At 47.1% G+C, this 13312-nt stretch overlaps 1 protein-coding gene across 1 annotated transcript; it reads right to left on the minus strand.

Moving 5' to 3' along the window:
• Positions 1-379: 379 nt before the first annotated feature.
• On the minus strand, positions 380-10122 carry TRIM14 (tripartite motif containing 14). The gene is made up of 6 exons (XM_050329164.1): positions 9961-10122; positions 6086-6181; positions 4978-5211; positions 3894-4056; positions 2850-2942; positions 380-1938 (listed from the first exon to the last, which is right to left on the minus strand). Exons 1-6 carry the CDS (start codon positions 10120-10122, stop codon positions 1403-1405), a joined length of 1284 nt encoding a protein of 427 aa, XP_050185121.1. The 3' UTR covers positions 380-1402.
• Between the last annotated feature and the right edge of the window lie 3190 nt (positions 10123-13312).

Here is a 13312-nt window from a genome sequence, read left to right on the forward strand (position 1 = left end):
TGCTTTTTCTTCAGTGGTGGAATCATTTACTAGTGATGGTTACTTGGAACTTGCTGCTTTTATTTTGGTCACGAGGTGGTGAAGTATCTTGAATTTCGGTGGGGGGTGTTTTCGTACCTTTGAGCTGTTCACTCTCAAAATGTTTACCCTTCTGCAATTCTGAGGAAACTGTAATCATATCTTCAAATGGGGAAGCAGAGATTGAGTCGTGCTTGACCATGTGTGAGCTGTGACTGATACAGTATGCTTGCCTTACATTAAAAAACTACTCGATTGTTAAAAGATTTTTTATTATTATTATTTCAAATTTTAAAAATAAATTAAGCTTATAAAATAAGCTCTTGTTTCTCCATTTCAGCCTATGGTCAGACCTTGCCTTTGCTAGCACTGGTGATGACTCCAGGGCCTTTAGTATTTGGAAACTGTAAGATTACCTGACCTGCTTCAAATAGCAGTGGTTCTCGAGTCTAGCAGGGCTGGTCCTAGACAGTGCTGTAAACATGGGTTCCAAAAATTTCCAAGACTTTAATTAATGTATTGGGGGAAAAGATATCCATATACAGAAAATTGCAAGCTGTGTCTCCTAGTTTTATGTGAACATGTGTTTATCCAGCTGCAGTTAAAGAGCCTTTGCAGAGTGGACAGAAAAATAAGTTGGGCATAAATGCCCCACTGACCTAGTGTTTCTATTGCACCTGTGAGCCTTACAGGCATTTCAGGCTCTGTTGCAGGTTGTACAGAGCTGTTTCTCATGTTTCCACTTAATAGGGAGGAATAGGGCCATCCAGAAGCCCGGTTCCAAGGCCCTGTCACATGTAAGACCAGTGAGTGGCTATTAAATGTGGCCTCAAAAGCTCCTGCTTCAGAAGGGACCTTTCCAAGAGTCCATGCCAGTGTTTGGCTTTTCCAAGATGACTCGTAAGTATGAGCTAATTCACTTAGTGCATTTATTATCCAAACCTGACTTTGTCAACTAAAACTATATAAAAACTTGACCTTGAACCAAACTAAACCTATTACCATACACAACTGCAGCCTCTCCAGACAGATGAGGGGAGGAAGTTCATAAAAAAATATGTCAATATCCCAGTTCCAGTCTGAGCTGTAATACGCTTTTTTCAACTAGACTTCTTCCATTTCGCAAGTTGAAAAAAGTACAAAAATATTACATATGGCACTTTGAGTGGTACAGCAACACCATTTATAAGAGCCAGATTACCTTCACCCATTGACAGAGACATTAGAAATTAGTTGGTTTTCTTGAATTTACTGTTACCTTCTAAAAGCAACTAGTTACAACTTTCCTACAACAGAGATTAATTCATGTAGATAATTGTTAAAGTGGTTTTCACAGAAAAAGCATAAAATAGTAGGCTTTTTTTTTTTTTTTTTGCTTCCTTCCTTATGGTAATTTGCATGTTCTAATGGACCCTTCCCAGAGTCTCAAGGCTGGATAAACTGGTTCTGTGAACTTGCAGTGGAAGGTGTGCAAATGAGCCATTCCATCACTGACATTGTAGAATGAAAGGATTCCTGCTTCGTAATCCAGAAAAATGCCAATGCGATCAGGATCATCCTCTATGAAGATGGGGATTCTCTCCCCCTTGTGAAATGCCCAGTATTCAAATTCAAACTTCTTAAGGCACCAAGATGCTCTGTTCCAGCCCAGCCGGCAGGTTTCAGAGTCTCCCTTCCTGCCAATGGAAGGGTAGGCTGCACCAATCCACCATCCTGCTCCAGCATGAAGCAGGTCAACTTCCCAGTAATGGCTCCCAGAGAGGAATGCATCTCTGCTTAGCACTTGCCATAATTTATCGAACCTCTGGGGGCCACAGGGGTAGAATATCCTCCTCCAGCTGCAGCTTACTTCCAGACGGTCATCAGACAATTTCAGTCTTGGGTGAACGCTGTCGTATTCCCAGGCTGGTGATCTTGCATCTGCAGCCAAAGCCATAAACACTTAACTACATTCATCATGACTCTTGGAAGAAGTCCAAGAATGAGAAAGCCAACAGGTCCAAGGACACTGGGTCTAGAAAGGGCATTCCAGACTAAATAAGGCAGGGTGCCAACATTGCTTTTCAAATCTGGGTCACCCCTTGTGCTGGGGACATCAGCTGTAGCACCAAGATTCTGTTAATGATGGGGTTTAGCAAGTTACAGAGCCTACAGGCTCCAAGGACACAGGCTGGAAAATTCATGCCAAGCACATCGTGACGGTGCACCAACACTGGTGCCTCCACACCTTTCTAATCTGGGCCACCAAGGTGATGGGGGCCTCTGCCACAGCACCAACCTGCCATTAAGGTTAAGGTGGGGCTTCAGAGAGCCATGGAACCTACAGCTCCAGGGACAGTGGTGCTGGAAAAGGCATGCCACGGCAGGGCACCAACACTGGTGCCTCCATAGCTTTCTGGTCTGGGACACTCTTGGTGATGGGATGAAGGGAAGGCGTACTCAGAGTGACTGCGGTCACTCAGCTTGTTCAGCTTGAACAGGAGACTGAGGGGAGACCTCGCTGCAGTCTACAGCTTCCTCCTGAGGGGGAGCAGAGAGGTGAGCACTGATCTCCTTTCTGGAGACCAGTGACAGGACCTGGAGACCAGAAGCTGTGCCAGGTGAGGTTTAGGTTTAGGAAAAGGTTCTTCACCCAGAGGGTGGCTGGGCACTGGAACACGTTCCTCAGGAAGTGGTCACAGCACCAAGGCTGACAATGTTCAAGAAGCGTTTGGACAAGGCTCTCAGGCACGTGATGTGATTCCTGGAGCTGTCTGTGCAAGGCCAGGACCTCGGTGCTCTTTGTGGGTCCCTTCCAACTCGGGATTCTAGGATTCTGTGATCATACTTACGTTTTAAGAAAAGCAACCGATCAACAGGAGTCATGGTTTTCAACACTGTTCCAGGTTCCTTCTTTGCAGTGGCATTAAGGCTACTGAAAACATCTGGACAGGGATGAAAAGGGACAATTTTGGGAGTCTGCCAGTTTTTCAACTTCCATTTTCCAACTTCATGGACAAACTCTGTTACCTCTTCTGGGGAAGGGCTACTCACTCTGTAGGCTTTCAATCTTGTGCTCTTTGGATAGCATGGAGATGCTGGACTCTCGTGTTGCCAACTGAACACAATGCCAAGTAATCACATCTGATTCCTTACAAAGTAGCCCTTATCACACAAGAGCTGTCAGGCATCTGAAGACAGCTGCAGATGCTACAGAGCACCTCCATGATGCTGCCTAGCAATCCTACACACAACCTGCAGTGGCCTTTCAGATCTGATCTGACCATTTGCCCCAGCACCCTGCTATTTTGTTCTTGGCAGTTCTCAGAACAGGGATTATTAAAAGGTAGCTGGGTGAAATGTGATGGCCAGTGTTGCCTGCTCACTCAAAGAGCAGCAGAGTTTTCCCATGGTTTTGTGGCTCTTGTGTCCCATTAGGAAACTCCTGCCTTAATCATGCCAAAGGTCACCTAAGGAGAAAATACCAGCTCAAAGACAGAAGTAATTCTAAATCGAACATGTTAGCTCACCTTTGGAGTATCAAAAAGCACAGAATTTTTTCAGACTGAAGCAGAAAGATCACTGGGTACATCAATTAGAAAAAGCTTTCAAATTTTACAGGTACCCAGTGTTCAATGCCAGAGCACTTAGACCCAACAGTAACTGAAAGGAGAGAACAGATATATTGTGCAGGTATCATGGCCTGCAAAGAAGGAAACTGTATTGAAATAACTGGATAGGACTGGAGATAAAAAGCATCAGACAAACAAAAGACTGACTGAAACACTGCACTTTTCTCCAGCTGATTTGGTAAAAGTCCTGTTCTTACTTACAAACCACACTTTATTTACAAAGAGAGCAGAAGAGAGCAAAATTCAGAGCACTCCCCCAGGTACCTTCTTTAAGCCGGGCTTCTAGTGGTTTCTGTAGAATGGACTGAAGAAGTCTGAAGAAGTGCTTATAATGGTTAAGTATGTGTTCAAATGAGACAGGTACTGGATGCCACTGTTCTCTCAGCTGCCTGGATTCCTTCATTTCCTTCTCGATTTCTGTGTACTTCTGAGGGCAGAAAGCCAAATTCTCCAATTAGCAGAGACTGTGACATGAAAGGACTCTTCCCTGCCAGCTCCTCCCCAGGACAGAGCAAGGACAGCTCCATCACTAGGTAAACCTATGGGCCATAACAGGCAAGCTTTGTTGTGTTCAGACTGCCTATTAGCTCATTAGCCTGCTCATTACTTCTCCAGCCACTGGAGCCAGGGGCCACCCCAGAGATGGAGAACCCAGCAGTCATGGTTTAAAACAGGGTCCTCCAGGATGGAATTGAGTTTAGCCTGGCTGGGACCCTCTGCGGGAAATCCCAACAATGGGAAAGTCAAACCACTAAGTTTTAAAAGCAACCTAAAGACTAAAATCCAACCTTCCTTGCTTTGTGTCAGGGCATAAGCACATGGCAACACACCTCTCCCAAGGAAGGTGAAGGGGATCATAAGACCATTAGGGGAGAGAAGCTGACATTTATTTGTAGGCAAAAGGAAAAACGTTGCCCCCCTCCAGTAAACTGATGGCTATTGCTCACGGTAATTAGGATCTCTTGCAGCTAAAGAGATGAGATATTTTAGCCTTCCTCCTGAGGTTCCCAACAGGGATGCCTTTCCTCAGGTCTTTGTATGACACTGGACAAGGAAAGACCCGATAGAGCATTTGTCTTCAAGATTAAGAGACACATCTCTCTCATCCATATATGCTCAAAATTAACATGAATTTCATACAGATCTGAAATCAATGCCATAGGAGGAGGAACACCTAACTAAAATCAGGTAACAAATTGGTTCACCAAAACACCAACACAAAGAAAATTAAAAAGCAGTTAGAAAGATGCTGCTTACATACAGAAGGATCTACAGAAGAGATCACTAGAGCAGTTCATAGTTCGAGGACTATGAGGGTAAGAGGCAGAATGAGACCATACAATACCACCTCCAGCAACTGAATAGGATCACTGTCCTGTTGTATTTGTCTGATCCGACAGGAGAAGGTCTCTAGGGCTGCAAGCTGTTCTTGACAGGACTCCAGCTGCTGAGCATGTGCTCCCAGGGCTTGCTGAGCCTTTTCATCAATGAAGCTTTTTGCCAGACTCTCTTCTTCCTGAAGAAGTAACTGGAGCTCGGTCACTGTTTCCGATAGCTGCCTTTTGATCATATTGGCATGTGCCTATAGATGAAGCAGAAGACTGTCTCACACACTCAATGGACCATAAACATTTCAGACATTTCTCTCTCAGGCTTTCAGTGTTGCATTTTGGTTCAATTTTACGGATTTTTCTGCATCTCTTCATTAACAAACGTCTACCCCTTAAGGGAGGGCAGACAGGATTGACTTGCTGATGTCTGGATGGAAAAGCTTGAGGGAAGATTCCAAGATGCCTATTTTCAGAGAGGGCTGTTTTCATCTGGAACTTACAGGGTCAGGTACTAAGTGCAACAAGAGGCAGACCTGGTCCGTCAGTACCAAGACTCTGACCTCTTTCAAAGCAAGCTAGAGACAAGGAGCTGCTAGGAAGAGAAAGCCTCCAAAACAAAGTGACATCAAACCTCTAGAACTCCCTCCAACTCCTACTGGTACTTCTATGACAGAGCTGCTTAGAGATGCTTCTTAGGGCAAAAGCCATTTCATGCTCTGTAAATGAGGTGCAGCTTAGCATACATTCCTGTTCTAAAGACAGAATCAATAGAGCTGTTCTTGTGTTTGCTCAAACTCTCAATAATGCAGCTCAGCTCAGTGCAATGTAACATACATCAGTAAAGCCAGAGTAACATATGCAGCTGGGGCTATCTGCTATTCCTCTGCACAAAAATTTCAACACTGTTCTTCCAGAGATGTTCAGCTGATCAGGGAATGAGGACCAGGTCTTTCGAGACTCTCCCTCTTCTCTCCCTTTAATAGTGTAATATGTTGTGATGGATACAGGGAATACACTCTTTTCCTGAGAAGCAGTAGGTGTCTAGGTCTTTGAATAGCTACAGAGAAAAGAAAATGTCTCTCCTTGGAAAATGACCATCCAGTGGGGAAGGAAACCAGACTTTACCTTCACATCATTCACAGCCAGCTCTACACTCCTTCTGTTACCAGCTTCTTGCTCTTTTCTCTCTTCTAGATCCCTCAAGCATGATGCCATGAGTTCCTATACAGCAACGAAACAAAATAAAACACTGCTTCACAACAACATCTGTAAAAAACAGAAATCAGTATCAGCTTGTTTTCCATATAGGGGAGTATATCACCAAAACACCGAGTTTATGAGGCTTATTAGGGCCAGTACAGTGATGAACCACAAGGACTTCAACATTTCAACTGGTGGTCATATGGGTAAGATCTGGAGAGTTCTCCAAATTAATACCACCTTCCTAAGGAACAGGGAAATCTATGGTGATAAATACATTTTCATCTTTAAATCTATGGTGCTGTGCATTTCAAGAGTTATGTGCTAATGCATTTAGCAGCTGATGGGCAGCTAACCAAGTAATTTTATTCAGTGGATCAGTGGAAGGCTCCTTCTAGAGTCAAAATCCAGTGAAAGTTCAGGATGCTTCCCAAAAAGACCAGTCAGATATACCTCCTATCACTACAGTGATGCTGTAGTCTGAATGCCTACAACAGCAAATATCATCACTTGGCTGGTGATCACACTATCAGTGATACCTGTGGTGTGCCCAGCACAGCACTGTTCATGTTCTGCTACATCCAGCCCCACAGTTTTCTCACTCACAGCCCTCTGAAACTGGCTGTGGAACAGTCTTGGTGCACCTGCTGATGCGTTTCTGTCATTAGTGCCATAAAAGATCCAGGCAGTGCTGCCCCAGGCTCTCAGTGCACCAGTGTTAAAACAGAGCCTCTCAGTAAATATCAGATAATGTAGCTCCAGCTGTACCTGTTATCAGTGTCCTGTTCTGCAGCTGGGACCCGCTCAAGAGCATCTGCCTTCACGTGTACCAGCTCACTGCAACATCTACAGGGCAGCACAGCACTTAAAGGGCTGACAAACTGAGCATGAAGTGTTGCTTCGTGGTCAAGAGTTTACACTTCTGACATGTGCCTCCTTAGAAAACATATGTAGTTTGTCATTTGATTACCACAGAGTCGGAAGAAAACAGGCTCCCAGCAAAAGTCAGAGACTCTGCATCTGGAAGGCCCTTGGCACAGATGCAAGCAGATAAATGTTCTTGCATAGAGCAAGACACTTCAGTTGTGCTATCCATTCCAGCCACAGTTTTCCAGTCCTGTTTCTAAAGAACCAGAAGAATTCTGCATCACTTGAAGATTCAGGAGTTCTTCCATATATCAGCCTGCTTCAGTTTATTTTGCAGCCTAGAACTCATTCCCTTCCTCAAAGACTGACAAAGACCACAGAGTAAAACCCAATCTTCCTTCTCTGCAATTAAAACACAGGGCACTCACTCCCTCACAAAAGTGACCATATGCAAGTACTTATGCCAATCCCAAGCATTTCTGGTTAAGCATTACTTTCTTTACAGAGGTAAATGAAAGAGATGCTTTTTTAGCAACTGATACACTGCCAGGCAACCCGTGTCATTCATCCTGAGGACTTCAACTCCAAAAACATTCCTTTAGGGATGGCCTGGATGCCTCAAGTCATTTAAGTGAAAACACTACAAAAGCAAGGATTTCTGAGAGATGAGACTCCTAGCTCCAGTCAGGCTCATAGGACACGTATCAAGTGTGAAGACTGCTGATCCTATGTCCTGCATTCAGGAGCAGCGGGAGAGTCCTTCCAGATGATTTTATACAGACTTAGATCCAGGAATGAAGCAGCTGATGGCCCTCACACAGTGGTTCTCATCTCTTCTTAGCACTCACAGCTAGGACTTGCTAAAAGCACTGTGGAACATCCTCTGTGGAAGAAGGGCTGCCTGGCTGATGTCCTATCACAAGGGCTGTACAGAGAAACTGCTCCCAGCAAACGAAATCCCTGGCCAAACTAGCATCTCTTAGGCTACAACTGTTGATAGTTTGTGCCTGAAATCTCTGCAGCCCTAACCCAGTAGATGTCAGCACATACTCCCTAGGGGGCAGAGTGTTCCCACGGGAACACGAGTTTCCACACTGCTCAATTCCTAATTTGACACAGAGACAACTCTTTATCAACAGCACGTGCTCCCCTGTGTCCATCAGACCCTCAGGGAAACAGCACAACTTGCAGCTTTGTACACTTTACCCTGTCTTAAATCAGGTTGCCACAGCACAATACCTGCACCTATACATTGCCCCAGCGTCATGAAGGGAATGCAAACACTGTCGTGAGTTCCCAGCTTCAAAAGGGATACTCTGGATGAACAGCAGGCAGGAAGAGTGCTCTGCATTGCTCAGACGTCTTCAATGGTTTTACCCCCGTGCTGCTGTTTGTTTGCAGCCTAGTGCACTGCCCTCTACCCTTGCAATGCTCTCTAACATTAAGTGCAATAAAATGCCAGAGGAGTTTAGCATGACCTGTGTATCTGCTCCAATCTGTGTGAACTTCCAAGCAGGAAGTTCTGTAGGAGCTGTTTTTTCCTACTGTTTTCTGTAGGAAAGCTCTGAGTAACACTGCTCCAAAATACCACAGAAGGAATGGGAAGGAGCTCTCTGAAATCGTAGAGAAAACAAACAGACAGACAAAAGGGGGTAAAAAAAAAAAAGCTCCTGTACATCAAACCTCTGTGTTACAAGTTTTTAAGCCTCCTAAAGCTTAGCACCACAGCATGCAGGACTCAGCAAGCCTCTGGCAGGCTCTCCAGAGTAAAACGAAGCAGAAGCAGGAAGTACTGGGCAAGCTCGCAAAGCTTCTTTGGGATATTCGATGGACTGCTACAGTGGGGTGAAGAAAAAAATCTTAGGGAAGAACCTGTAGTTTGGTTGTAACTGGGATGGTGTTAATTTTCCTCACAGGAGCTCGTACGGCACTGTGTTTCAGGTGTGACTGTACTGTGAGTGCACAAAAGGCTGGGAAAGGATGCAAGCAGGCAGATGACCCATACTAATCAAAGAGATGTTCCATGTCATATAATGGCATGCTCAGAAATAAAACTGGAAGGGAGGGGTGGTTAGGTGGGTTAGCCACCTTTTGGTAGGGAAGTGTGCTTAGCTGCCTGCTGATTAACCCACAACAACTCCTTCTCCCCATCCCCCAGGATATCAGAGAACAGGTACTGTGCATGGGCAGTCACTGTTGCCTAGCAAGCTACAGTGGTGGGGGGAAAGGCATAAAGAGAAATGGCCTTTCCCCTTCCCCTGTGGCATCTGTATTTCTGTCAAAGGTGCATCCAGCCTAGCAGTAAAAACAAGTTCCCCAGGGCAACCAAGTTCCACTGATTCCACACACAGGGTCTGCAAAGAAGATGCTCAGAAATGAAGCCGAACTTGGAGGATAAAACGGTGCTGCACGTGACCTAACACAAAATCTCACTTCCTCGTCCCTTCATTTATACACCTGTTACGTGTGCATACACCTGCTCGTGTGTGACTGGTTAACGCCTTCCCTCCCGTGCATGTCCCTGTGCAGTGGCAGCAGGCTGAACCCCTGTCCGTGCGGGATTTACAAAGCACTTACTTCGCCGAAGCACAGAAAGTACTGAAACTCTGGTCTGGTAGCCAGCGCAGACTACGAAACCGATGTGACAACAAACCCTGAACCCCACAAGCTGTTCATAAGGCAAGCAAAGAAAGGCTGAAGACACTTGGCCTACTGCTGTTAACGCTGCGCTGATGCGGTGATGTCGCCACCACCCCAACCACGGCAAAAGAAATCCCAGCCGCGCAAGTACCACGAACGAAAGTGAAAACGGGCACGACGTACACCCAAACCGGGGAGCTCCCTGCTTATACCGCGGTCCGTCCCCCCACCCCGCAGCCGCAGCTGGCAGCAAAACCTCCCCGCAGCAAACCTGCCCTCCGCCCCGCACCCACCTGCGTGCGGCGCACGGCGTGGGGCAGGAGGCAGGCGCGGTGCCCGCGGTGCGCGCCCAGCGCCGGGCACAGGGCGCACACGCAGCGCCCGCAGTCCTCGCAGAACAGCTCCAGCGGCCGCCCCGCGTGGGCACCGCACGCCCGCGGCCCGCCCTGCGCCATCGCGGCCGCGGTGCGGGAGGGGAGCGGCGGGAGCGGGGCCCGGCGCAGCGGAGGGGCCGGAGGAGGATGCGGAGGGGCCGGAGGAGGCTGCGGAGGGGCCGGAGGAGGGTGCGGAGCGGCTGCCGCGGTCCCTCCGCGCCTCTCGCCCTCCCCGCGGCGGGGCCGGGCCGCGGAGCCGTCGGGGCCGGCGGGAGCTGCCCCCGGGAGCGGCAGGGGCGGTGCCGCGGTGCCTGCCCCCGCCCGCTGCCCGCGATGGTTCGAGGCGGGGCGGGAGTCGGTGTGACAGCCTCCCAAAACACTTACCTGAAGTTCCACTTTCCACAAAAATGGAGAACAAATAGTCATCAGAGGATGGTGTGTTTTTTTCTTTCTTTTTTTTTTTTTTTTCGTTTTCTATTTTTTTCAGTTAGAACTGTGTGCTCCGGGATGTCTCAACTATAGAAACCGAACTGAAGCGCGCACGCTCTCGCGGAGTTTGCATACTTGCTTTCGCTGGCCAGAGCTCTTAGACACGTTCAACCAAACGCATACGGATTTTTCAATCTGCTTTCTTCTTCCTGGGAATAAAAGCAGTAGAGGATACCGACACGCACACAGAAACAAAAGGTGTGGAAAAAAATAGGAAGAGGTTTTTAAAAATAAGAGTTTTGGTGAAATATTTGATGCATTAATATACATATATTAATACATGAGAATGTGGAACATTGAGAAGCAAGGCAATCCTCCTGAAAGCAGGCAGAATCTCTTGCTTGTGAAAGAACTGCTGATATAATCAAGGATTCAGAATGTGCTTTGTGTGTATGAAAGTCAGGGATTTTCTCGAAAAGTGCTGCATAAGGACTCTATGCTAGAGTTACAGAATGTTAAGAATCAGTGGGGATATCTGGAGATCATTCAGTCTCCTTCCACACACAGAGAAAAAAGACAAATGAGTAAAGATGAGAATTTCACAGCCTATTTGGGATCATGTCATGGTATTTGACCATCCTCATGGAGAAAACCTTTCATAATGTCAGTTTTTCCATTATGACATGTACTTTCACTGTGCCTTTCCAAGGAGACTTTCACCCTCATGTTCCCAATCTACTCCCATAAGGGAGCTGTAGACAGCACTGAGTTCTCTGATGGAGGCTGAACAAGTCCAGTTCCTTCCATGTCTTTTTGGAAATGTTAAGCTTCAGCTTCATTGCTGTCTTGGTGGCTTCTGCAGGACGGTTTGCTTAATGAAGTCAGTGTGAGTCTTTTTGGAAGGATTGTGTGTGTTAAGTAAATTTTCCTGTCTGACCATTCAGGAGCACTCTGGCAGTCACACTCCCACCACCAGAGACCGTCGCTGCTGGGACCAAAGTCCCCTCACAGTGGGTGACTCCCTACACTCTCACACAGTCAGACAAGGTTTCCTTACAGGATCGATCCCAGGTTTCCCATTGCAGAGCCTCATACCTCCGGATCCCTAAAGCGACTTATTCCTGGTACAGTAACACAGTAACAGCTTGAGCAGGTGTCTCTGAGGAGGGACCCTGAGCAAATATCTGGATGTTTATACTCCTGATGAGTCCTTGGCTCCTGCTGTGTCTGAGTGTCTGGTCACCCGGCTGGCACCACGGGTCCCTGTGCCATTTGTTGTGCAAAGGGTCAGTGCCAGTTCCTGGACTCTTGGCTGGGGCTCCCACCCAGAGCTCAACCTGCAGCTCCCACTGCAGCTGCACACCGAGCTACCTGCACTGAACGCGTTCCTCAAAAGTCCTCCCTTTGTTCTGGTTGGTCATACTTGCTAATACTTTAGAAGGGGAAAAGAAAGCTTTACAGCGTTTTCCCACTGCCCTTTCATACAGCATTATTAAAAGTAACAGAATTAAGGCTGACAAGATGTTGTAATAGGGCAGAAATTATTATCAGGACAACATCACGAAAGATCCACAGAAGTCTATTATTGACAAATTGGTTAATCATTCACTACATGCTTGATATGAGATTGGTGTATCCAGTTTTCCTGTTTTAAGTTCTCCAAAATTTTAAGAGCAAAATAAGAGTGCAGTAAGACAGTATATGCCCCTTCCGATTTAGGTTCAAATTTGGATTTTTATGAGAACATCTTGATTAACACTTCGTGCCCAGGTTGTGTATCATGTACTTGTGTATCAGACTGGGCCAGACTAGTGCACAAAATGGGAACAGAGAGGGAACTACTTCATATGGTGTCTTGTGCATTCTCCAGAGACATTTTCTGTGTGTGTACCAATTGCCTCACAAAGAAATCGTAGGAGATGCTGGGCTGTTCACCTTGAAGACCTGCTGTGGATATGGATTCAGCCTGGTGTAGATATGACACCCCCTCCTCCCCATGGCCATGGGCTGGTGAGAGCTCACAGGGTGCTGTTGGATATTCCTGATGGCTTCTCTCCGATGGAATATGTCACTACACTGGGTGCCCCACAGCACCCATCTCTGCCACTCTGGATTCAGGGGTCTGAGCCCAGCTCCTGGCTCTGATTGACAGAGGTCAGGGAGTTGGGAATAGAATGGCACTTACCTGTCTCTTATAACCTACTGACCCACATTCAGCTGCTGCTGATGGTGCACTGGGCAGGAATTACATCATGCCTGCATCTGCTGCTGGCCTTTGCCACCCTTTGTTCCCATTACACAGCCCCTGGTTTGCAGCAATTCTAAGTCAGCTGCTGAGTGCTGGCTGAGGTTGGGTACCGGCCCAGTCCTGTGGAACTGCACCAAGGGCAGCCATGGCTTCTCCTGTCACAGGAGTCCTCCGGACTCCAGTGCTGGATGCTGACCAAAAGGGCTGGGGGCAGAGTGGGGATGGGTGGTGGTGAGCAGCAACAGTGCCTGACACAGGTTGGGGGGACCCTTGGGAATGGCCCAGTGCGGTCAGAATCACTGCCTGGCCCAGCTTCAGGCCCCAGCCCTTAGAGCCAGTCTTTATCCCCAGGTCATGGCTTTAGCCTGTCAGCTATTCTAAGGTGAAAGTATTTACAGTGCAGTTTCTCCCAGTGTTGCACAACCTCAGCCAAGAGCATCCCCTTTTCCATACTGGGTTCATTTTCCATCATTTCAAATGCTAAGAGGGGCTCCGAATTCCCCGTGTCATACAAGAGACTTGAGCTTTCATCACCACCTTGCATCTTAGAAAGGACCCTACACCTCCTCTATCTGCTCCTTGCACTGGTCAGGC

Source organism: Myiozetetes cayanensis, unplaced genomic scaffold, assembly GCF_022539395.1.
Source record: "Myiozetetes cayanensis isolate MyiCay16 unplaced genomic scaffold, myiCay2020 scf4, whole genome shotgun sequence".
NCBI lineage: Eukaryota > Metazoa > Chordata > Aves > Passeriformes > Tyrannidae > Myiozetetes > Myiozetetes cayanensis.

Excerpts from the sequence above, each read along its gene's own strand:
- TRIM14 (XM_050329164.1), bottom strand. The coding sequence starts at position 10,122 with ATGGCGCAGGGCGGGCCGCGGGCGTGCGGTGCCCACGCGGGGCGGCCG. Across the intron at positions 6,182-9,960 it reads ACGCCGTGCGCCGCACGCAG|GAACTCATGGCATCATGCTT; the intron begins GTGGGTGCGGGG and ends GTTGCTGTATAG. Across the intron at positions 5,212-6,085 it reads TGGCTGTGAATGATGTGAAG|GCACATGCCAATATGATCAA; the intron begins GTAAAGTCTGGT and ends CTTCATCTATAG.